At 38.8% G+C, this 26,751-nt stretch overlaps 1 protein-coding gene across 1 annotated transcript in view; it reads left to right on the top strand.

Annotated features, from left to right (window-relative positions):
* Positions 1-25,902, top strand: part of LOC105489730 (zinc finger protein 682) — a 31,459-nt gene extending 5,557 nt beyond the window's left edge. The window contains exons 2-4 of the mRNA XM_071086655.1: positions 5,095-5,221; positions 6,357-6,452; positions 22,015-25,902. Coding sequence (XP_070942756.1) covers positions 5,095-5,221; positions 6,357-6,452; positions 22,015-23,285 — 1,494 coding nt within the window. The 3' untranslated portion in view covers positions 23,286-25,902. The remainder of the gene's footprint in view (positions 1-5,094; positions 5,222-6,356; positions 6,453-22,014) is intronic.
* Positions 25,903-26,751: the final 849 nt, after the last annotated feature.

The following is a 26,751-nucleotide window of genomic DNA, read 5'->3' as shown; positions in this document are numbered from 1 at the left end:
TGCCTTGTGTCTGTGAGTGAGGTGAGCTGTCACGATGACAACTCGTGGAGCAACTCCATCCAGACTTCGTGCTGGGCATCCAGTAGTACTTTTTCCATGTCATCGTTATCAGTAGAAACTGAAGCGGGAGGCTGGGCGTGGTGGCTCATGCCTGTAATCCCAGCACTTTGGGAGGCCAAGGCAGGAGGATCACTTGAGGTCAGGAGTTTGAAACTAGTCTGACCAACATGACAAAACCCTGTCTCTACTAAAAATACAAATAATTAGCCAGGCGTGGTGGCAGGCACCTGTAGTCCCAGCTACTCGAGGGGCTGAGGGAGGAGAATCGCTTGAACCCGGCAGGTGGAGGTTGTAGTGAGCCGAGATCGCGTCACTGCACTTTAGCCTGGGCAACAGAGCGAGACTCTGTCTCAAAAAAAAAAAAAAAAAAAAAACCAGAAACTTAGGCTGGAACACCACTTTCATTTCCATTATCGTGAAAATATAATTCTAACCAGGAGTGCCTCCTCCTGCAGCCCAGGGCTCTGCTCTGTGGCATGGTGCTGGAGCGCAGATGTAGCAGTGAGGGTGTGTGTGGGCTGCAGGCTGTAGCCTAAGCTTCACGGGCAGGAGCACCATGGCCCAGCACTCTGAGTCAGGAACCATTGATTTAATATATAAATAGCCAAGAACATAGATCCCTCTTCCACAGTTTCTTTTTTCTTTTTTTGAGACGGAGTCTCCCTCTGTCACCCAGGCCGGAGTGCAATGGCGTGATCTCGGCTCACCGCAACCTCCACCTCCCAGGTTCAAGCGATTGTCCTGCCTCAGCCTCCCAAGTAGGTGGGACTACAGGCGCCCGCCACAACGTCTGGCTAATTTTTTGTATTTTTAGTGGAGATGGGGTTTCATCACGTTGGCCAGGCTTGTCTCGAACTCCTGATCTCAGGTGATCTGCCCACCTCGGCCTCCCAAAGTGCTGGAATTACAGTATTGAGCCACCGCACCTGGCACCACAGTTTCTATAGAGGAGTAAAATCCTACCTTCACCAGGTACCTGAATTTCACTCCAAGTTGCAAAACCACCTCCTGTCATGAAGATGTGGGAAGTTTATCTTTTATAGAATATAATCAACTGACCTCTCCAATTCCCAGGTGGATTTAGGATAAACTACGACAAGTGAGTGCTGTCACGTCTTCTTCTTGAGGTCTAATTCTGACAACGTTCTTTCTGTCTTTGTGATCTCTTAGCAAATTGCCTGCAATTAATGTCACGCTCTGGCTTAATTGTGTAATCATACAGTTTTTGCTTTCTGTTCTGCCACTGTGGAGAGTTTTTCTAGGGTTGGAGATGATTGTGCTTTTAATTACATTTTCAAAACACTGTCTGAAAAGACCAGGTATGATATAAACATAGAAGGTACCCATCAGACTTCACCCTAGAGGGTCTTTCCCTCTTGGGCTTCCAGTCACAACCCATAATTGTGCAAACCCCAAATTTGCAGGCAAAATGGTCTCTCTGCCTATTTGTGTTCTATAGTCCCTTGTAGAGCAGTCAGGTCAGATTTCTACAAAAATAACTTTACAGGGCAGCAACAGCCATTCCACCTCTTTCAATGTCCCTGGCATCTTCAGATCTGAAATGAATTCAGAGACAATTAGGGCCTAGAAACCCTGTCAGGGTTACACATATGCATTGAATAGACCTAAGAATTTACAATGTTCTTTTCCTGCTCCTGCACAAATGCCTGCGAATGTGCAGAGGGCACCTGCTGCTTTCCCACACCTCTGAAACCTAAATCGGAAACCCCAAATTTGAATCCAGACCCTGGGATTTGAGAAAGTAAAAAAGCTTTTATCTGAGGGATGCAAGTTCTGTTAGTTATCGGGCCCAGAGAGACATTAAAATGAATCCAGAATTATGTCCTACTTCTCCTTTGAGCAATGTATTCATCTCTTGAAACTGCTTGTTACTGCCACACATAGCTATAAATTAATCTAATAATGTCACACAGGACACTATAGCCCACACCTTCTAGCTTAACCCTATATAGCCAATCACTAATCAATGTTATTCCTGTAAACTAATGAGAATCCTTGATAAAGAACTTTGTATCAGCCCACTTTCTGTTCCCCTTTTTTACCTTTAAAAATCTACCTCTCGGCTGGGCACGGTGGCTCACGCCTGTAATCCAAGCACTTTGGGAGGCTGAGGTGGGTGGATCACTTGAGGTCAGGAGTTCGAGACCAGCCTGGCCAACATGGCGAAACCCCGCCTCTACTAAAAATACAAAAAAAATTAGCCGGGCATGCCCGTAATCCCAGCCACTCAGGAGACTGAGGCAGGAGAATTGCTTGAACCAAGGATTCAGTTTGCAGTGAGCCGAGATCATGCCACTGCACTCCAGCATGGGTGACAAAGTGAGACTGTCTCCAAAAAAAAAAAAAAATCCGCTTCTCACTGCTGCTATTCAAAGTGTATATTCAAGCCAACTTGAATCTATGCTTCCGGGTTGCTGTTCTTGCTGTTCTCAAATGTGGCACGTATGAACTCTCTACTTATATTAATTTGACCTCATTTTTTTTTTTTGGGGTTGACATATCATTTCTAATGCGTTAAAGGAATCTCCATGACAGGATCTCTCCTCTGGTTTTGCACAGCATGCTATAACACCCGATAATGTACAGCCAGGTTGATGTCACTAGAAACTACATATAAGCACTGGCTTCTGGGACTCATGAGACAGGGCCTGACTTCGGATTGAGAATGTACAGAAAGCCCATAGGAAACATTTTCTGCATCATGGCAGGTCAGCATCAACATCTTAGAGCCCCACCCTTCAAAGTGTGGTCCTTGAAAATTTCCAGATGTTGTCCTCTGACCTGCTGCAGTTGTGTGAGACGCTTCTTCTGTTTTATATAACGGAGCCTTCTCCTTTATTCTTTCTATCTAGGCTTCTTACATACCATGACCAGTTCTCACCATGAAGTGTATGACCTGCAAGAATAAAAATGTTCTTTGTAATAAGAATTACAGGCTCATGCCTGTAATCCCAGGACTTTGGGAGGCTGAGGCGGGAGGATCGCTTGAGGCCAGGAGTTTGAGAATAGCTGGGGTAACATGGCGAAACCCTGTATCTACTAAAAATCCAAAAAATTAACCAGCTGTGGTGGCACGTGCCTGTGGTCCCAGCTACTTGTAAGGCTAAGGCAGAATCGCCTGAACCCAGGAGGCAAGGTTGCAGTGAGCCGGGATCACACCACTCACTGGACTCCAACCTGGGCGACAGAGTGACTCTGTCTCAAAAATAAATAAATAAATAAATAAAGTTCTCTTTGTGTCTCATCAATGTGGAAAGGTGTAGATACCTAAGATCTCTTTTAGGGATCGTGTAGGGTCCTCAGATATTAGTGAAGGGGGAATGTGTATTGTTTAGGTTCCATCTGGATATTCCATCAACTCTATGCAGAAACAGGATTTTTAAAATGCACATTTAAAGGGGATGGCACTAATTGCCCAGAATAACTCAGAAGGTTCTGGAAAAGAGAATAGTTAGATAAGACTTGCTCTCTAAAATGCTGAGGAAAGACTATTCAAATACATTATTAGAGGTTAGAAAACCTGGGAGATATCTGTAGCTTGAACTTTGCATAAAGGTGTTCTTTATGCTTAGATTAAGGTTATAATTTACTTTTTGTTGCCAATAATATCATAGCTCTGATGATGTGTCCACCCATGTGTGTTGATACTGTACATCAATTTGTTCTGTTGTAGTTCATGTTAATTTCTTCTTTTTTTTTTTGAGACGGAGTCTCACTTTGTCGCCCAGGTTTGAGTGCAGTGGCGCAATCTCAGCTCACTGCAACCTCCGCCTCCCACGTTCAAGCAATTCTCCTGCCTCTGCCTCCCAAGTAGCTGGGATTACAGGTGCGTGCCACCATGCCCAGCTAATTTTTTGTATTTTTAGTAGAGATGGGGTTTCACCGTGTTAGCCAGGATGGCCTCGATCTCTTGACCTCGTGATCTGCCCACCTCAGCCTCCCAAAGTGCTGGGATTACAGGCGTGAGCCACCATGCCCAGCCCGGTTCATGTTAATTTCAATCACTAAGTTAAGGCTGTCTGTGACAGGTTTTTTTAAACTATAAAGTTAATTATTTTTATCTTTATTTTTCATAAGTACTTTGGGAGATTTACTGACTGATGTACATAAACCATCACATTTAATCTGCAAACTCCCCCTTTCTTTTTAGATTCTCTTTGCTTAAAGCTTGCTTTGGAAAATGAAGGCTTATCTTTGTTTACTAGTCAGATAAACGGGCTCAACCACTTGTTCTGTTTGACAAAATATTCTTGATTCGGACGCATTGGTATCACTGGCTAGCTTGTTAGAAATTCAGAAACTCAGGCTTCACCTGAGATCACCGAATCAGACTGCATTTTAACTAGATCTGTAGTTCGTTGTTGTGTACATCAAAATTTGACAGATACCTTCTAACCCATCGTGACTTCTCTGTATGAGTAATATTTACAACTTACTCTGTAATCGCAGACATAAAACTCAAACTGTATATGCCTGTGTTGATGCCCTTAATTTTATACTGATTATTTAAAAAAGTATCTACATTGGTTTTGTGGATTCTATTTTCCTTTTGGTTTGTAGCCCAGGCAGGAGTGCAGTGTCATGATCTCGGCTCACTGTAACCTTTGCCTCCCAAGTTCAAGCGATTCTCCTCCCTCAGCCTCCTGAGTAACTGGGATTACAGGCATGCACCACCACACCCAGCTAATTTTTGTATTTCTAGTAGAGACAGCATTTCACCATGCTGGCCAGGCTGGTCTGGAATTCCTGACCTCAGGTGATCTGCCTGCCTCGGCCTCCCAAAGCGATGGGATTACAGGCGTGAGCCACCGAACCTGGCCACGTGGATTCTATTTTCTTTCCTCAGTGTTAGAGAATACATCAGAGAATATTTTTGTTAAAAATACCAGTATTTTTAACTGGTTTGAATAATTCCAGTAACTGATATAAGTCACAGCAATTCTCTTTTCACATGGAGTCAAAAACTGCCCATTCACAGTTGGTCACTATGTTTTGTTTTGTTTTGTTTTTCAGGAGCTGTTGACATTCAGGGATGTGACCATAGAATTCTCTTTGGAGGAGTGGGAGTTTCTGAAACCTGCTCAGCAGAATTTGTATAGGAAAGTGATGCTAGAGAACTACAGAAACCTGGTCTCTCTGGGTGAGAAGAATTTCAATACACAATTCCTATTTCACACTAAAGATTTTACTTTCTTCCTCTGTAGAATGTTTGGTGGGGATTTCTGCTTTGTGTAAATGAGTTTTAGATCTCTGCTTTCAAGGAAAACTTGGGGATTTGTTGGGATAGAGAAGAAAATTTTCAAGAAGTTTTATGTTTACATTAACTTTCTTCTGCCTTGAGGTGATGGGCATTTTTCACTCTAGTGGTAATTCTTTTTGTTTGTTTTTATTTTTTTTTTTTGAGACAGAGTCTAGCTCTGTTGCCCAGGCTTGAGTGCAGTGGTACAGTCCAGCTCACTGCAACCTCCACGTCCTGGGTTCAAGTGATTCTCCTGTTTTAGCCTCCTGAGTATCTGGGACTACAGGTACCCACCACCACACCCAGCTAATTTTTGTATTTTTAGTAAAGAGGAGGTTTCACTATGTTGGCCAGACTGATCTCAAACTCCTGACCTCAAGTGATCCACCCTCGTTGGCCTCCCAAAGTGTTGGGATTACTAGTGTGAACTACCATACCCAGCCTTTAGTGGTAATTCTTGGAATTCCATTATAAAAATTCCTTTATAGAATATTATTGACCAGACCTTAAAATCCAACTTCTACCACCAATTTTTGATTAAGTAGTATTGGGTAGGGAAGCTAAACACCCAAAAATATAAAATATTCTAAACTTTCTGTTTAGAAATATTATTTTGTTATTAATTTTCTTTTTTTTTTTTTTTTTGAGATAGAGTCTCACTCTGTTGCCAGGCTGGAGTGCAGTGGCGCGATCTCAGCTCACTGCAATCTCTGCGTCCTTCAAGCGGTTCTCCTCCCTACACCTCCCAAGTAGCTGGGATTACAGGCACGTGCCACCACACTTTGCTAGTTTTTGTATTTTTATAGAGATGGGTTTTCACCATGTTGGCCAGGATGGTCTCGATCTCCTGACCTCATGATCTGCCCGCTTCGGCCTGCCAAAATGTTGGGATTACAGGCGTGAGCCAATGCGCCCGGCCTTATTATTAATTTTCTAGAATCATCTATAATATTCTGTCTTCTCTACAGAGCACAACACTAGCTTGGTAATTGGAGAATCCCAACAAGCATCACATTACTTTTTTCTAATAAAACAGGTCTGACTGTTTCTAAGCCAGAACTGATTAGCTGTCTGGAGCAAAGACAGGAGCCCTGGAATGTGAAGAGACATGAGACCATAGCTAAACCCTCAGGTAGGTTGGATGAATGAAACACATGCCACAGGTGAAAGCTCCAAAGGCCAAGGGGGAAGACGGGCTTCAAAAGTTATTTGAGAAGCTCTGCTTCAATGGAGATGATTTTGAGGGGCATGGTTATTTTTTCTTGCTCTCACATGGAGGCATCTTCTGTCTAATGCTCCTAAATTCTCTAAAAAGTAACCTTCCTTTGAGGTTACAGTGAGAGCCAAAGTCCTCTTCATGGCTTATAACAGACTTTATTATCTGACTGCCCTTTCATTGTCTCAGGGGCCACAGGAATATATGTGTACTTTTGAGGAACTCTATGTTAAACTATTTTTTTCTTTTCTTTTGAGAGAGAGATTTTCGCTCTTGTTTCCCAGGCTGGAGTGCAATGGCACAATCTTGGCTCACCATGACCTCCGCCTCCTGGGTTCAAGTGATTCTCCTGCCTCAGCCTCCCAAGTAGCTGGGATTACATGTGCCACCAGGCCCAGCTAATTTTGTGTTTTTAGTAGAGATGGGGTTTCTCCAAGTTGTTGAGGCTGGTCTTGAACTCCCGACTTCAGGTGATCCACCCACCTCGGCCTCCCAAAGTGGTGGGATTACGGGCATGAGCCACCACGCCCGGCCTTTAAACTTTTTTTTTAAGGTTTTTGTTTTGTTTTGGTTTGGTTTGGTTTGGGTTTTTGTTGTTGTTATTGTTTGCATTATGTCTGAAATGTGTGAGAGTATTAGTGTTAACCATATTTGGTTCCAAAATCCCAGTAACACCACAAACAGATGTGGTATGTTTTCTGCTTTATGATTTCTTATGGAAGTTTCTTTCTTTTTTTTTTTAAATAAATTTTTTTGTTTGTTTGGTTTTGCGACGGAGGTTCACTGTGTCACCCAGGCTGGAGTGCATGGCGCCATCTTGGCTCACTGCAACCTCTGCCGTCTGGGTTCAAGCGACTCTCCCACCTAAGCCACCCAAGTAGCTGGGATTACAGGTGTGCACCACCACGCCCAGCTACCTTCGTATTTTAGTAGAGACAGGGTTTCACCATGTTGGCCAGGTTGGTCTAGAACTCCTGACCTCAGGTGATCCACCCGCCTCGGTCTCCCAAAGTGCTGGAATTACAGGCGTGAGCCACCGTGCCCAGCCCCTTACAGAATTTTCACATGTGATTCTACAGAAATTCCTATTCAGTAATTTTTTTATAATGCTAAGCATCTCCCTAAATATAAGAAAATCTAATATTATTTTATTTCTACATTTTATATTTTCAGTGTGAACTAAAATTGGTAATTTAAACTTTATTTTCCCAGCGTCTTCAATTGTACTAGTTGAGATGTGTACACATATACACACAAATATACCCACACATATACGTGTGTGGACCGTGTGGTTACTTTCCACAAATTAAAAGTATATAACTATTTATTATGTAAAATGTAATGATATTGTATGTGTAAACATTGTGAAATGATTAATACAGTTAATGAATGCATCTGTTACCTCACAGAGTTATTTGGTTTTTTGTTTTTTTTTTCTTTTTTGAGACAAGTCTCACTCTGTCACACAGACTGGAGTGCAGTGGCGGGATCTCGGCTCACTGCAACCTCTGCCTCCCAGGTTCAAGTGATTCTTGTGCCTCAGCCTCCCAAGTAGCTGGAATTACAGGCTGGTCTCAAACTCCTGGCCTCATGTGACCCACCCTCCTTGGCCTCCCAAAGTGCTGGAATTACAGGCATGAGCCACCATGCAGCGTTTTCTTTTGTAGTGAGAACACTGAAGGTTTGCTGTCTTATTAAAATGTAAGCATATGGAGCACGTTCGTCCAACTTGTGTCCTGCTGGCTGCATGCAGCCCAGGATGGCTTTGAATGTGGCCAAACACAAATTTTTCTTAAAACATGAGATTTTTGAAAGCTAATCAGCTATGATTAGCGTTAGTGTATTTTATGCGTGGCCCAGGACAATTCTTCTTCCAGTGTGGCCCAGGGAAGCCAAAAGACTGGGTACCCTAATATAGAGCATTACGATTTAGCTATAGCCATGATGCTATGCATTAGATCCTCAAAACTTACTCATTTCATGACTGGCAGCATGCACTCATTGAACATCTTCCCATTTTCCCTACTTCTAGACTGGGTCAGCCAGCTTTGTACTCTCTGTGTCTATGGGTTCATCCTTTGTAGATTACACATAGAGGTGAGACCGTGCATTATTTTTCTTTCTGTGTCTGGCTTATTTCACTTAGTATAATGTCTTCCAGGTCCATCCATGTCGTTGAAATGTTGGCAGCATTTCATGATTTTTTATGGCTGAATAATACTGTATTGTGTATATATGCCATATTTTCTTTATCCAGTCAGTGTCCACAAACATGTCTTCATGTTTTCTTGTTTTCATGTCTTGGCAATTGTGAAATGAACATGGAGATGCAAATATTAGAAATAGTGATTTTATTTCCTTTGGTTACATACACAGAAGTGGGATTGCTGGATTATGTGGAATTTTTTTTAATTTAATTTATTTATTTTATAAATAATATAAATAAGTTATTTATTAATATATACAATTTATAAATAATATAAATATAATATAAATATAAAAATATTATTTATTTTTGAGATCGAGTCTCACCCTGTCACCCAGGCTGGAGTGCAGTGGCACGATCTCAGCTCATTGCAACCTCCGCCTCCCGGGTTCAAACGATTCTGCTGCCTCAGCTTCCTGAGTAGCTTGGATTACAGGCGCCTGTCACCACGCCCAGCTAATTTTTGTATTTTTAGTAGAGACAGGGTTTCACCATGTTGGCCAGGCTGGTCTCAAACTCCTGACCTCGTGATCCACCCACCTCAGCCTCCCAAAGTGCTAGTATTACAGGTGTGAGCCACCGTGCTTGGCCTAATTTTATTTTTTAAAGAATGTCCATACTGGTTCTCATAATGACTCTACCAATTTACAACACACCAACAATGTACAAGATTGTTTTCATCACACACTTGTCAACACTTGTTATCTCTTTTTAAAAATGTTTTTATGCTTAAAATTTCTTTTTTTTTTTTTTTTTTTTTTTTGACAGAGAAGGGGTCTCACTGTGTTGCCAGGGCTGGCCTTGAACTCCTTTGCTCAAGCAGTCCTCTTACCTCAGATTCCCAAAATGCTGGGATTACAGGCATGAGCCACCATACCCAGCCCTATTCTTTTTGTATAAATTTGTGGGATATGAGTGCAACCTTGTTACACAGATAGATTGCATGGTGGTGAAGTCAGTGCTTTTAGGGTATCCATCACCCAAAAAATATACATGTCACTTGATAATAGCCATCCTAACAAATGTGAAGTGATATTTTATCATCATTTTGGTTTGCACCTGCCTGATGACTGGTGATGTTGAGGTCCTTTTCTCATACCTGTTCGCTCTTTGTCTTCACTGGAAAAATACCTATCCATTCAGTCTGTTTTTCAATTTAGTTCTTATTATCATTCTTCTTATTGTCTTTGCCTTTGATTTGTGTGAATTCCTTATATATTCTGGATATTAACTTCTTATCAGATGCATGGCTTGCAAATATTTTTTTTCATCCTGTAAGTTTCCTTGTTTTATTTTCTTTGCTGTGCAGAAAAATTTCAGTTTGATGCAGTCCCACTTATTTATGTTTGCTTTTGTTTCTGTGCTTTGGGTGTCATACCCCAAAAAATAACTGCCAAGAACAGTATCAAATAGGATTTTCCATGTTTGCTGGATTATATAGTAACTCTATTTTTAATTTTTTGAGAAACCTTCATAGTATGTTTTTTACAGTAGCTGCATCATTTTTGCCTACCAGTGGCTCAAAAGGCCTCTCAATTTTCCATATCCATAACAATTTTTTTTGGGGGGGTGGTTACATTTCTTAATGGCTCTCCTAATGGGTTTGAGGTAATATTTTACTGTGATTTGTACTTTGCATTGGTCTAAAAGTTAGTAATCCTGAGCATCCTTTCAAATGCTTATAAGCCATTTATGTATCTTCTTTGGAGAGATGCCAGTTCAATTATTTGTCCATTTCTTAAGCTACTCACTTTTTATTGTTGAGTTTTAGACATTGTTTATATATTGTGAAAATTAACTCCTATCAAATATGTGATTTTCAAATATTTCACCCATTTCTTAGGCAGCATTTTCACCCCACTAAATTTTTCCTTTGATGTGCAGAAATTTTGAAGTTTGATGTAGTCCCATTTCTCTATTATTTTTTCCTTATGCATTTGATTTCATATCTAAGAAAATGACATCAAATTCTTTGTCTTTTGTAACGAGAAATTAATGCCAAGTCCAATGTCATATTTTCCCCCATATATTTATCTAGGAAGTTTGTTATATTTTTATGTTCAAGTATTTCATCCATTTTAAATACTGTTTTTATATGGTGCAGGTAACGGAAGGGCTCAACTTATTTTTTTCATGTAAATACTCAGTTTTCAACATCATCTGTTAAAAAAACTATTTTCTTCCCCATTGTGTGGCCATAGCAATCTTATATAAGGTCATTGATTACGAACACACGTGCTTAATTTTGAGCTCTCTATTTTGTTTTATCATCCATTTATTTTTCTTTGTGCTAATACCACATTATTTGTATCTTTATAGCTTTGGGTAATGTGTTATAAAACCAGGAAGTGCAATACTTCTTTGTTATTCTTTTTAAAGGGTGTTTTGCTAGTTATAGCTCCTAAAAGAATTTGAGAAACTTAAATATATTTCTGCAAAAAAAAAGTACCATGAAGATTCTGATATTACATTGAATTTGTATGTGGCTGTGCATGTTGACATCTTAACAAAATGAAATTATCTGATCCTTGAGCAAGAATATGTTTGAGTGGGTTTAATGTCCACATTTTTTGGATTTACAGTTTTACTTCTGCTTCTGATTTCTAGTTTCATTCCATTTTGGTCAGAAAATATACACTGTATGATTTCAGTCTCCTTAAATTTATTAAGACTTGTTATGCGTCCAAACAGAATGCTCTGTGTGTGATTGAGAATATTATGTATTCTGCTGCGTTTAACTGGAACGTTCTGTATATGTCTCTTAGGTCTAATTGGTGTGTAACGTTTAAGTTTTTTATTTTCTTACTAATTTATCTGAGTTTTTTATATTTATGATTGAGAATGAGGCCTTGAAGTCTATAATTATTGTGCTGCTGTGTATTTGTTTCTTAACTTCTGTCAATATTTGTTTTATATGTTTGAGAGTGCTAATGTTATACTTATATAACAGTTATATGTGTTATAGATTCCTGGTAAATGGATCCATTTTGCCATTATATAATACCAATCTTTATCTTTTGTAAGTTTTTTACTTAAAGTGGATTTTGTCTAACTATGGCCACCCCACCCACTTGTGCTTACTGTTTGAATGGAATATATTTTTGTATCCTGTCACTTTCAGTCTGTTTGTCTCCTTAAAACTAAAGTGAGTCCCCTAAAGACGCACATTGTAAGATTTTGTTTTTAACTTATTCAGCTATTTTACTTTTTTAAGGGGTTCAATCTGTTCATATTTAAAATAATACCAGAAAGAAATAAAATTACTAGTAGTGTTTTGTTTTTGATTACTTTCTGTGCTTGTCATAAATACGTTTTCCCTCATTTCCTCTCTTACTGCCTTTGTTTTTGTTTTGTTAATTTTGTAGTGGCATACTTTGATTCCTTTTTCATTTTCTTTTGCATATCTTTTATAGGTATTTTTGTGATCACCTTGAAAAATGAGAGTTTATGAAACATATGCTTAAATCCCATGACATCTTTACTTCAATTGAATATAAAACTATACCTTTTTACATCCTTTGTTATTAATGTCACATATTATATCATTTCGTATTGTGTATCTATTAAGAGATTTACGCAAATTTGTGTTTTGGTTTATTAAATTCTATGGCAGGATTTTCAGTGTTACGCACCATTATTATAGTAGAGAATTGTAGATCTATGTATATATTTACTTTACCATTTCTTATAGAACTATACACATGGTGACAAAGACTGACAGCTTTTGTTTATCTTGTAACATCTTTTTTTTTTCCCTTATTCTAGAGGTAAATTTTTCCAGATAAAATTTTCTTTGTTGGCAGTATTTTTTTTGCTTTTATAACTCAGTATTTGTTAAGTGAAATGTCTTTAATTTGCTGATAACTTCTATTTCCTCATTATTTGCTGTGGCTCTGTAATAATTTTTTTAACTTAATTATTGTATTCAGCTCCACAATTTTTGTTTTTTTAAAAAATACTTTTAATAGTTTTTAAAATCTCTGTTGATATATTCATTTCTTCATGCACTGTTTTCTTGATTCTGTTTAGTTGTCTACATTCTATTTTTGCTCATTGAACATGTTTAAAATGATTATTTTGAATTCCTTGTCAGATAGTACAAAGATCTTAATTTCTTAAAAACTGATTTCCAAAGAGTCATTTTCTTCCTTTAAATGAATATTATTTCCTGTCTTCTCTCTATGCCTTGTGATCTTTTGATGACATTTGGAAATAGACTGACTCTATAGACTGCCTCAGCCCCCCAAGTAGCTGAGAGTACAGGTGCGTGTCACCATGCCCGGCTAATTTTTGTATTCTTTCTAGAGACGGAGTTTCACCATGTTGTCCAGGCTGGTCTTGAACTCCTGAGCTCAAGTGATCCACCCGCCTCAACTTCCCAAAGTGCTAGGGTTACAGGCGTGAGCCACCATGCCCGGCCTAGTTTGTATAATTAAGTTGCCGGCATTTAAAAAGCTTTCTTTGCATTTTCATCTATATTCTTCTACCTTTATCTGAATGATAGCATAATTTATTCCTAATTCATAATCAGTATTTTATACCATATTTTGCAATATTTATATTGTTCCTCCAGTAAAAAATGTAAGTCTTTTCTCTGCTTCTACAGGCTAGATTACCACCTTACCATTTTGTGTAAAAAGAAGAGCAACATATTAATAAGTTTCTCTAGTATTATGTAAGTGCTTGTTTCTTAAAAATTATTTTCTCAAAGCTTTTTATCAATAATTATAATGGGGTTTCTGTGAAACAGTGCTCTAACTGTATACTCCTGATTCAAAAATGTGTACTTTTTATGGATAGCCAGTCATGGTTGAAAATTATAGCTATCTAGAAGGATTCTTCATCAGTAGTCCACTATGTTTATTCAGAATTTTATGGATTATAGTTTCTTTTAATTTTGCTTTGCAATTTTGTATTTATTTGTTACAATTTTTATAATAGGCCATTTCACATTCATAGTATTTTTTAGTTTTTATTCATATAATTTTGTATGACAGTATTCAGCTCTGTACATTTTAAGGCAGTGTGAGGCAAAAGTCAAATATGAATCAGCCGTATGTTTATTGCCAATTTAATTATCTCTGTGTTTGACTGAATAAGTATCACCCCATTTTGTTTATGACTCTTATATTTATATTTTTGTTGGTCATCAATGGTGGTTTTATTCTGTTTAGGTGAGGAGTCATGAAAATTGTTGTAATTTCAACATCTATTCATTGGTGAATGTATATTTTCTTTTTGTGAGAGAAACACTTGTGATTTGAAGGTAATTTTTAAAAAGCTTTATAACTCTGTATTTCTTTTAGGTGTAATTGTTTATTTTTAATTGTCCAAAATAGATAACATAAAATTTAGAATCTTAAATATTTTTAAGTTATACAGTTCTGTTATGTTGGGTATATTGACACTGTCATGCAGTATATCTCCACATGTTTTTATCTTGGGAAACTCGAACTCAACATACATGAAACTACTCATTTTCCTCATTGACCCTTTACAAACACCTCTCTATTTTGTTGCTGAGTGTAACTACTTTAGATGTCTCATATAAATGGATTTATACAATATCTGTCTTTTTATGGCTGGCTTATTTTACTTAGCATCATGCCATCAGATTTATCTTTATTGTCAATGTTAGAAGATTTCTTCCTTTTTTTTTTTGGATGGAGTCTCGCTCTGTTGCCAGGCTGGAGTGCAGTGGTGCAATCTCGGCTCCCTGCAACCTCTGCCTCCCGGGTTCAAGCAATTCCCCTGTCTCAGCCTCCCGAGTAGCTGGGACTACAGGCATGTGCCACCATGCCCAGCTAATTTTTTTTTTTTTTTTTTTTTTTGTATTTTAGTAGAGACGAGGTTTTACCATGTTGGCCAGGATGATATCGAGCTCATAACTTCGTGATCCGCCCACCTGAGCCTCCCAAAATGCTGGGATTACAGGCGTGAGCCTACACACCTGACCCGATTTTCTCCTTTTTAAAAGCTGAGTATTATTCCATTATTTGTATATTATAAATTGTATTTTTCCATTCATGTGGTGAGAGAAGTTTAGGTTTCTTTCACCTATTGATTTTTGTGAATAATGCTACAATTAATATGGGTGTGCAAGTAACTATTTGACCATATACATGAAAGATAATATCTGTGCTACATTCTTTTTCATTGGTCTAATTGTCTGCCTTTATGCTAGTACTAAACTGCATTTATTACTGTAGTTTTGTCATGTGTTTTGAAATCAGGAAGTGTGATGCTTCCAACACCTTTCCTCATTTTAAAGATTATTTAGCTCTTCATGGTCTCTTGAGATTTTATTTGATTTGGGCATTGTTTTTTATTCCTGCAAAAAATGAAATTGGGAATTTGAAGGGGATCACATTGAATCTGAACATTACTTTGGGTGCTGTAAAGATGTTGTACAGTATTAATTCTTCCAGTCCTTGAACATGAGCATGCTTAAGACTGTGTTTAATTTCCATATATTTGTGGATTTTTTTCTATTACTAATTTTTAGTTTCATTCCATTTGGTCATAATAATAGTCTATAAGATTTCCATTTTTAAAAGTTTGCTAGGCCAGGCATGGTGGCTCACACCTGTAATCCCAGCACTTTGGGAGGCCGATGCAGGCAGATCACCTGAGGTCGGGAGTTCGAGACCAGCCTGACCAACATGGAGAAACCCCATCTCTACCAAAAATACAAAATTAGCCAGATGTGGTGGCACATGCCTGTAATCCCAGCTACTCCGGAGGCTGAGGCAGGAGAATCGCTTGAACCTAATAGACGGAGGTTATGGTGAGCCAAGATCGTGCCATTGCACTCCAGCCTGGGCAACAAGAGCGAAACTCAGTCTCAAAATTTAAAAAAAAAGTTTGCTAAGAATTGCTTTGTGCCCTAACAAGTGATATATCCAAGAGAATGTGTTGTGAGCTATGGAGAAGATTGTGTATTCTGCTGTTGTGTGGAGTGTTTGCTATGTGTCCGTTAGGTGTAATTTTTAGAGTGCTTTGAAGTCCTCTGTTCTTATATTTAATATTCTACCTTGCTTTATAACTTATTACTAAAAGTGGGATATTGAAATATCTTACTATTATTATATTGCTGTATATTTCTTCAATTTTGTTAATGTTTACTTTATATATTTGGGAACCTGATGATTATATATATGTTATCGTTTTCTAGTAAATTAATCTTTTTACTATTATTTAATGTCCTTCTTTGTCTCTTGTGAGAATTTTGACCAAAGTATATTTTATAACAGTGTTTGACCTAAAATGTATTTTGCCTTATGTAATTTTGACCTAGTTTCTTCTGATTTGGTTAACATTCTAATAGAATGACTTGTACCATCCTTCTTTTAGTCTATTGTCTTCTTCAGATTGAAAGTGAGTATCTTGTACAAAGAATGTAGTTGAATCTTGTTTTTATACCAGTTTATGTCTTTTGATTGGGAAGTTTATTCCATGAATATTTAATTTTCTGATAGAGAAGGGTTACCATTGCCATTTTATTGATTGTTTTGATTTTTGTTGCTGTTTTGTCCTTCTTTTTCTCCCTTTTTGTCTCATTTTTTCACGTTTCTTGGCTGCTTTTATGTCTTTTGAGAAATGACCATGTCCTTTGACCACTTTTTAATGAGATTATTTCTGTTTTTCTTGTAGATTTAAATTTCTTATAGATCGTGAACATTAGTCCCTTGTCAGATGCGTAGTCTACAAATACTTTCTCCCAGTAGGTTGTCTGTTAGTCTATTGATAGTTTGTCATTTTTGATTGTGCTTATTTGGATCTTTTTTTTTTCTTTGTTAACTTAGCTAGAGATCTAGTGATCTTGTTTATCTTTTAGAAAAACTTATTTTATTGATTATTTGAATGGTTTTCTTGGTTTCAATATTTTTTTGTTCTGCTCTGATTTGAATTATTTCTTTTCTTCTTCTAGCTTTGGATTTGCTTTGTTGTTTTTCTGATTTCTTTAGGCAAGGTATCAGGTTGTTAACTTGAGATCTTTCTATCTTCTTGGTATAAAAGTTTAGCACTATAAACCCTCCTAACACTGCTTTTGCCACATTCCAAGGTTTTGTTACATTTTGTCACTTTTTTTTTTTTTTTTTTTTTTTTTTTGAGACGGAGTCTCACTCTGTCACCCAGGCTGGAGTGTAGTGGCGCTATTTCCCACTCACTGCAACCTCTGCCTCCTGGGTTCAAGTGATTCTCCTGCCTCACTCTCCCAGGTAGCTGGGATTACAGGCACCTGCTACCACGCCCAGCTAATTTCTTGTATTTTTAGTAGAGATGGGGTTTCACTATGTTGGCCAGGCTGGTCTTGAACCCCTGATCTCGTGATCTGCCCACCTCGGCCTCCCAAAGTGCTGGGATTACAGGTGTGAGCCACCGCACCCAGCCTCGTCACCATTTTTATTTGTTTCAAGTAAGTTTCTGATTTCTGCCTTAATTTCATTGTTTCCCCAAAAGTCATTCCAGAACAAGTTGTTTTGTTTTCTGTATTTGTGTAGTTTTGAGGGTTCCTCTTGCTATTGAGTTTTGAGTTTATTTCACTCTGTTTCAAGAAGATGATTTCAATTTTTCTGGATTTTTGAAATTTGTTTTATGACTGAGCATGTGGTCAGTCTTAAAGTATGTTCTGTGCACAGATGAGAATGTATGTATGTGTTCATTAGATGAATTATTCTGTAGATGTCTATGAGGTCCAGTTGGTCAAGTGCTGAGTTTAAGTCCAGAATTTCTTTGTTAGTTTTCTGCCTTGATGATCTGTAATGCTATCTGTAAGGTGTTGTCTTCCACTATGGCTGGCTAAGTCTTTTTTTTAGGTCCAGTAATAATTGCTTTATAAACCTGGGTGTGCCAATGTTGGGTGCATACATATTTAGGATAGTTAAATATTATTGATTTATCTATTTATTTATTGAATCCTTTATTAGTATGTAATGTGTTTGTCTTTTTTACTATTGTTGGTTTAAAATCTATTTTATTAATATAAGAATAGTGACCACTGCATTTTTTTGTTTGTTGGTTTTTTTCCCATTTGTGTGATAGATGTTACTTTTTCCCTTTACTTTGAGTTTATGGGTGTCATTATACGTGAGATGAGTTTTTTAAAGCCAGCAGAAGGTTAAGTCTTATTTTTTTTAATCTGATTTGCCACTTTGTGTCATTTTCGTTTTAATTTTTAGAATTTTTTTATTTTTTTTTTGAGACAGAGTCTCACTCTGTCACCCAGGGTGGCGTGCAGGCATGATCTCAGCTTCCTGAAACCTCTGCCTCCCGGTTTCAAGTGATTCCCTTGCCTCAGCCTCCCGAGTAGCTGGGATTACAGGCACGTGCCACCACTACGGGCTAATTTTTGTATTTTTAGTAGAGACGCGGTTTCACCATGTTGGCCAGGCTGGTCTCAAACTCCTGACCTCAGGTGATTCACCTGTGTCAGCCTCCCAAAGTGCTGGGATTACAGGCACAAGCCACCATGCCTGGCCACCACTTCATGTCTTTTAAGTGGAGCATTTAGACTGCTGTGTTCAAGGTTAATATTGATATCTTAGTTTTTGTTCGCTTCATGTGCTCTGTAGTCTTGATTGTGCAGTTGCTTTGTAGGGTCTGTGGGCTATGTACGTATGTGTGTTTTTGTGATAGTAGGTATCATTCTTCCATTTCCATGTTTAGAACACTCTTAAGCAGCTTGTGATGCCAGTTGAGTGGTAGTTAATTCACTTAGTGATTGCTTGTGAATTCTTTGCTTATGAAACTTAGTTTGCTGGAACATAAAATTCCCGACTGGAATTTCTTTCTTTTTTTTAATCTTTTTGTTGTTGTTGTTGTTGTTGTTGTTGAAATGGAGTTTCACTCTGTGGCCCAGCCTGGAGTGCAGTGGTGCAATCTCAGCTCACTACAACCTCCACCTCTGGGGCTCAAGCAATTCTCATGCCTCAGCCTCCCCAGTAGCTGGGACTACGGGTGAGCGCTACCATACCCGGCTAATTTTTTATATTTAATAGAGGCAGGCAGCTAACTTTTTGTGTTTAATAGAGGCCGGCTTTCACCATGTTCCCCAGAGTGGTCTCGAACTCCTGAGCTCAGGTTATCTACCCACCTTGGCCTCCCAAAGTGCTGGGATTACAAGCATGAGCACTGCACCTGCCCTCTTTCTTTAAAAATGTTAAAAACAGACCCCCCAATATCTTCCAGATTGTAAGGTTTCTGTGAGGAAGTCCACTGTTTGATAGAATTCATTTTTTAGGTAATATGACCCTTTTCTCTGGTTGCCTTTTTTTTTTTTTTATTTCATGTTGACCTTGGAAAGTCTGAATACTATGTGTATAGTATTCAGATACTATACTTATACTTAGGGATGATTGTCTTGTATAGTATCTCAAAGGAGTTCCTTGAATTTCTTGTATCTTTATGTCAACCTGTCTAGCAAGATGGGAAAATATTTCGGAGATTATATCCTTAAGTATGTTTTCCAAGTTGGTTAGTTTTTTTTCCTTCTCTCTCAGGAATACTAATGAGTCATAAGTTTGACCCCTTTACATAATTCCGTATCTCTCAGAAGCTGTGTTTGTTTGTAGTGAATTCTTTTTTCTTTACTGTCTTCTGACTGGGTTGATATAAAGGAGCAGTCTCTGAGCTCTGAAATACTTTCGTCTGCTTCGTCTATTCTGTTTTTAAGGCTTTGCATTGTATTTTGAAAGTCCCGTAGTAAAATTTACAATTTTTAAAGTTGTGTTTGGCCGGGCGCGGTGGCTCAAGCCTGTAATCCCAGCACTTTGGGAGGCCGAGACGGGCGGATCACGAGGTCAGGAGTTCGAGACCATCCTGGCTAACACGGTGAAACCCCGTCTCTACTAAAAAATACAAAAAACTAGCCGGGCGAGGTGGCGGGCGCCTGTAGTCCCGGCTACTCGGGAGGCTGAGGCAGGAGAATGGCGTAAAAACCCGGGAGGCAGAGCTTGCAGTGAGCTGAGATCCGGCCACTGCACTCCAGCCTGGGCGACACAGCGAGACTCCGTCTCAAAAATAAATAAATAAATAAAATAAAAAAAAAAAATAAAGTTGTGTTTGGTTCTTTCAAAGGAGCTAATGAGATCCTTTTGAGGTATGAAACACTCTGGCGTTCTATATTGCCAGCGTTCTTTTGCTGTCTCATCTGAGGGAGCTGGTGCTTCTTTTGCTTTTGAATTTTCTGTGATTTGGATGGGGCTTGAAAATGTTTTTTAATTCTTTTTTTTCCTTGAGGTTTTGGCTGTGGTGTATGTTGTGTGTAATCAGCTGGTGTCATTTAAGGTTGTTTTCAGAGGCAGAGGCTCTGTCTAGGTCCCTGGGTTGTAGATAAGTTCCTGCAGTGGATTTCATAGAGTGCTTCGTGTTGAAGCAATGGATTCTTGTTTGTGGTGGAATTCAGGCTTCAGTCCAAGTACATGGCGCTTAAGAGATTTCTGGGGAGGGAAGATCGTGTGTGAGAAATTATTTTCTCTCCAAATTTATTTTGGGGCCTTGGTGATATTCCCTTCAACTGCTGGCACTGCACCCATTTCCTTTGCTTCAAGGAGGGCTTTGGTGGTCTGTGCTCCCCCCTCCCTTAGGGACAGTTCACACTTTTAGGTCACCAGGAGACCCGTTTTTTGTTTTTGTTTTTTTTTTTTTGAGGCGGAGTCTCCCTCTGTCGCCCAGGCTGGAGTGCAGTGGCGCGATCTCGTCTCACTGCAAGCTCCGCCTCCCGGGTTCCCGCCATTCTCCTGCCTCAGCCTCCCGAGTAGCTGGGACTACAGGCGCCGCCACCACGCCCGGCTAATTTTTTTTTTTTGTATTTTTAGTAGAGACGGGGTTTCATTGTGTTAGCCAGGATGGTCTCGATCTCCTGACCTCGTGATCCGCCCGTCTCGGCCTCCCAAAGTGCTGGGATTACAGGCTTGAGCCACCGCGCCCGGCCGGAGACCCGTATTTATATCAGGGGTCCTGCCGTTCTCCTTTGTTTGCAAAAGTAAGGGTGGGTTTTGGAATGTTTCTGTGAGTCCTTTGGTGATGCAGCGGCTCGAGGATGGAAAATCACCAGGCAGGGCAATTGCACCATGGGTTTGTAACCAGTATTGCACCTGCAGCCCAGGATTTTTAGTCCAGCGGATGGCTGTGGGGCCCACCCAGTCTGTGGTCCCTCAACTCAGCAGGTCTGTCTCCAGTGTCTTCCCTGGGAGCAGGCTGAATTGGCGAGGCTTGTTCCAAGCCATCTGCATTGAAATGGCTGAGCTCTTCCAGATGTTCTAGGCTGCTAGGCTTCCTGGGATATAAACCATGGCTGGTCATCTGGCCACACCCTTCCCAGTTTATTCATGTGAATGAAGGGGAAGCCAGCTCCCAAGCTGGCTCATGTTCCCATGTCACACTCTTCTCTGTGTGCTGACACTGTGGGCTTCTACCCCACTGAAGCTCAGACCACATATATCAGCTGAATATTATTAGTCAGTGTGCGGAAGACCTGGGCGGCTGGCACTGGGCCCATGGATTTGTCCTCTGGCCCTTTGGGGTCAAGCACCATCTGTGATGTAAGTGGATGCTGTGCTGTGGGCACCCTTCTGCAGGACCAGCCAGATTCATGGTGCATGGATCAGATTCACCTCAGTCCCATGACAGCTACAATCCTGCTCCCTCTCAGCCTGGCAGACAGCAGGAGATGGATCCCCTCAGTGCAAGATGCAGAGCCTCGGAGGATGGGCACCTATGGTCAGCTACAGCTGCACAGCACAGTGAAAGCTTCAGATCTCCACAAGAGTTTAAGCTGCGCCTCTGCCTATTCTCCAGGTGGCTCCCCCTGCCAGTTCACAGACGTATAGGGATCACATGAGATCCTATAATCAGGAGCTCAGGCTAGATTTAGCTGGGAAATGCCTTTCAAGGAGAAGGAACCAAAGTGAGAATCTCAGAGGTCCATGGCTAGACTGTGTTGCCATGGGGTTTCTTCACATATCCCTTCCTTAAGTCTGGTCTGGATCTAGGAGGCAGTCCTGGTGCCCAGTGACTTTGAGCAAGCTTTCCATCTTCCTCTTCAGCCACAGTGTCTGCATTTCTTCTGAATTAAGCTTTCTCTCAAAAGATCTGTTTAGAGTGTGATGTTTTACTCAACATTTTGTTTTCTCTCCTTGGAGTGAGTGTTTCCCAGCTGCATCTAGTAAGTCATTCTGTCCTTTTCTTAATTTTCTATGTTAGCTTTGTAAAGTATATGTATCTGACTGAAAATAACAAGTGGGATATTTTGTTAATTTTATATTCCAGCTGTGTCTTCTCATTGCACTGAAGACTTTTTGCCAGAACAGGGCATGAAAGATTCATTCCAAAAGGTGATACTGAGAAGATATGGAAGCTGTGGACTTGAGGATTTACACTTAAGGAAAGATGGGGAAAATGTGGGTGAGTGTAAGGATCAAAAAGAAATTTATAATGGACTTAACCAGTGTTTGTCAACTCTACCTAGCAAAATTTTCCCATATAATAAATGTGTGAAAGTCTTTAGTAAATCATCAAGTCTAAAGAGACAAAGCATAAGACATACTACAGAGAAACTTTTCAAATGTGTACAATGTGGCAAAGTCTTTAAATCTCACTCAGGCCTTTCTTATCATAAGATAATTCATACTGAAGAGAAACTCTACATATGTGAGGAATGTGGTAAAACCTTTAAATGGTTCTCATACCTTACTAAACATAAGAGGATTCACACTGGAGAGAAACCATACAAATGTGAAGAATGTGGCAAAGCTTTTAACTGGTGCTCGACCCTTACTAAACATAAGAGAATCCATACTGGTGAGAAACCCTACAAATGTGAAGAATGTGGAAAAGCCTTTCACTGGTGTTCGCCCTTTGTTAGACATAAGAAAATTCATACTGGAGAAAAACCCTATACATGTGAAGAATGTGGCAGAGCGTTTAACCGGCACTCACATCTCACCAAACATAAGACGATTCACACTGGAAAGAAACCCTACAAATGTAAAGAATGTGGGAAAGCCTTCAACCACTGCTCCCTACTTACTGTGCATGAGAGAACCCACACGGGAGAGAAACCCTATAAATGTGAAGAATGTGGCAAAGCTTTTAACTCATCATCAATTCTTACTGAACATAAGGTAATTCATAGCAGAGAGAAACCCTACAAATGTGAAAAATGCGACAAAGTCTTTAAGAGGTTCTCATACCTTACTAAACACAAGAGAATTCACACTGGAGAGAAACCCTACAAATGTGAAGAATGTGGCAAAGCTTTTAACTGGTCCTCAATCCTTACTGAACATAAGAGAATTCATACTGGAGAGAAACCCTACAACTGTGAAGAATGTGGCAAAGCCTTTAATCGGTGCTCACACCTTACTAGACATAAGAAAATTCATACTGCCATCAAACACTATAAATGTGAAGAATGTGGCAAAGCTTTTAAACGATGCTCACATCTTAATGAACATAAGAGAGTTCAAAGAAGAGAGAAATCCTGCAAGTATAAAAAATGTGGGGAAGCTTTTACTCACTGCTCAAACCTTACTACGTAAGAATTTTTACTATCGAGAAATCCTACAAATATAAGGAATGTGGCAAAGTCCTTAAATCTTGCTCAAGCCATTGAAGTCACAAGATAATTCATACTGAAGAGAAACACTACAAATGTGAAGAATATGGGAACGTCTTCAACCACTGCTCACACTTTATTGCACATAAGAAAATTCATACTGAGAAAAATTCTGATTTTAAAGAATGTGGCAAAGTGTTTAATAACTGCTATGAGCTTACTCATGAGAGGTTTTATGCTAGATAAAAGCAATAAAAGTATAATGATACACATTACATTTATCTGTGGAAAGATGTCACCAAATAAAAGCCTTCGAGTGCACAAGGTGTAATGTTAGTGATACATTTGTACGTGGAAAGGCTTCAAAAATATAAGCCTTAGAGTAACATAAGAGTTTTTATCCTGAAGAAAAACATTACAAATACAAAGATTGGTGCAATACTTTTACTTATGTTACAGATTTTGTTGTACATGGGAGAATTTATGCTGAAGGGTAACCCTCTAACAGTTGCTCAAATTTTATTCAATTTTAGAGAATTTATATTGGAAAGAAACCCTACAACTGTAATGAATATGAAAAAAATGTTTTAAAAGTACACCTTAGAAAACGCTAGAGAGTTTATATGAAAGCATTTAACAGATGCAATAAATATAAAAAATTAATCAAAAATCAAGTCTGAATGAATATCAGAAGATTCACAGTAGAAACCACTAAGATGCTAACACTTTCAATGTTATTCTAAATCAGGGTATTGATTACAAAGAATAATTCAAAGTTAACATAATTTAGTTAGGCTAAACAGGAATAAGAGACTAATATTTTAGAACTTAAAACTGTATTCAAAGTACACTGTTTTTTGCATTGAAAGAGTTTTAGATTTTTACAAAGGCAAATTTTGATGTAATTCAACTCTCAAATTACTTGATGCTGTGTCTTTATTCCTAGTGTCTGTGTAAAAGCATGTGGTCAATTTCTGCTGCTTGGAGCTTTGAGAGGTTCCATATTAGGATATCATTTATATGCTTTTCAACAGAAGATTGAGGACACTGAAATGTGAGGTGTGTGAAGAAAGTCTACACGGAGAAGCTTTTGTGGTTGACTTATAAAACTGTTGTAAGTGCTGCATGAGATAGATGTTCAGAGTAATAGTCTTGTGCATTATTCAAATTTTAGTAAATTGTTTTACCGATTGTACATTAATATAGTGGATTTTGTAATGCTTTTCTTAGACTGTGTGAACTTCATTTGTTTTAATAAAACAAAATTGTTTTAATGTGTTAAGACAATTGTGCATTGAATTAGGTGTTATCCTGCCACCAACATTAGCCTATTTTACCTTACTAAAGTTTTTAGGTAACAGACAGTAACAACATACTGTTCAGTAATATGGTGGCATGGCGTCTCTAGTGATTCTTGTCCTTAGTGACTTTAAACTTCAAATACGTTGGAGAATACTGTTTCCATAGGTTACATTTTTATTATTTTTCTTCGAACTATAGAGTCATTAAGATGGTTATTATGAAAATTACACAGGCATATAATCAAAAGCCATATATTTCTGAATCTTAAATGAGTATGTAGAAGATGTTATCTTACATTTTTCTTTGAACATGCAACCTCTATGGCCTTCCCAACACACATAGACTCTAAGTTTTCACTTACATGAAAGTTTAATATATAAACGTGTTACTCTAAAGATAAAATGTAAGAGAATTATGAAGCAAGTAATTGTATTTGAATGTGGATGTGTACCTATTTTGAGAAGAAAGAAAATGTGTTAGAACAAATTGGTAATTTTTAAAGTGTTGATAAGTTACTACCAAACTAAAAACCTTAAAGAATTTCAAAGCAAATGTTTTTCCCATATGTATTGAATTCATTTTTCTAAAACCTTATGGTTCCTAGTTCAGAATATCCTTATGTAAGTCCAGGTTTTACTTACCTGATATTGATAGTAGACCTAATGCATCAAAATTTATAAAGTATTCTTTATATAATCTGCTCCAGAATTATTGGAAATTGGAAATTAATGGTGCTTGCAAAACAATGTAAACATGTAATTCCATAGTAAGTGTATTGTAACATTTTATTTAGTACATTTTTTTTCAGTTGGAGAACTCTATGTCAATTTTTCCTTTGTTGTTCTTTTAATTTTTATAATTAACATCATTGAGTTTATTGATCTTATTGTGTTAATTTCTTTAGGTGAACACTAGGGAGATGCCATCAGTCATGGTAGTGTTTATTTCTTTTTTTACCAACTCCTATGTCTCTACATCAGACGTGGTGTTGTTTAGACATAAATGAAGTGAACAAACACAGAAAACGACTACATGTATGAAAGCACTACCATGTGTTATACACACTCCATAATTAGTGTTCCAGTTGGAGTGAGTTGGTGGCTCCAGGAGATGAAAATTATTCAGATGAAAACATGGCATTGATTCTTCATGTCTGGAGAGGGCGTCTGTACCCAGGCTACACAACTGACTCTAAATTTAGAGGAATTGTGCTGCTTTCATTTTCTAATATCTTCAGGTTTCATTTATGTCCATCCCCAGTTATGTATGCATCAGAGTCCTTCACCGTTTTTTTTTTTTTGGTTTGGTTTGGTTTGGTTTGGTTTGGTTTCGTGAGATGGAGTCTCACTCCGTCGCCCAGGCTGGAGTGCAGTGGCGCGATCTCAGCTCACTGCAAGCTCTGCCTCCCAGGTTCATGCCATTCTTCTGCCTCAGCCTCACAAGTAGCTGGGACTACAGGTGCCCACCACCACCATGACTGGCTAATTTTTTGTATTTTTAGTAGACACGGGGTTTCACTGTGTTAGCCAGTATGGTCTCGATCTGACCTCATGATCTGCCCGCATTGGCCTCCCAAAGTGCTGGGATTGCAGGCGTGAGCCACTGTGCTCGCCCTCCCTTCACCTTTTTACCTGAGTCACGGTTGCAGCTTTCTCACTGTTCTCCCCACCCCATGTTATTTTACACACTACTTTGTAAGCTCTCATGAGAAGTTTGGAGTGCTTATTGTGGTAAAACAAAAACAAAAACAAAAAAAAACAAAAAAAAAACCTTTTAAACTTAAAATTTGTAGTCATTTACAGGTTGTAAATGCAGTCTTTGGTTTTGAATTTTTTGATATTTTTTGAGACAGAGTTTTGCTTTTGTTGCCCGGGCTGGAGTGCAGTGGCACAACCTTGGCTCACTGCAACCTCCATCTCCCAGGTTCAAACGATTATACTGCCTCAGCTTCCCAAGTAGCTGGGATTACAGGTGCCCAACACCACACCTGACTAATTTTTTTTGTAGTTTTAGTAGAGACAGAGTTTCACCATGTTGGCAAGGCTGGTCTCCAACTCTTGACCTCAGGTCACACCAGGCCTAAATGCAGTCTTTGGATTACTTAACTGAAGTAAATTGGATTCACTCTCTACAGGTCACTGGATTTA

The sequence above is a fragment of the Macaca nemestrina genome, chromosome 20 (genome assembly GCF_043159975.1).
Source record: "Macaca nemestrina isolate mMacNem1 chromosome 20, mMacNem.hap1, whole genome shotgun sequence".
Taxonomy (NCBI): Eukaryota; Metazoa; Chordata; class Mammalia; order Primates; family Cercopithecidae; genus Macaca; species Macaca nemestrina.
The sequence above is the reverse complement of the archived record's forward strand: the minus strand, read 5'-3'. Positions and strand labels throughout refer to the sequence as shown.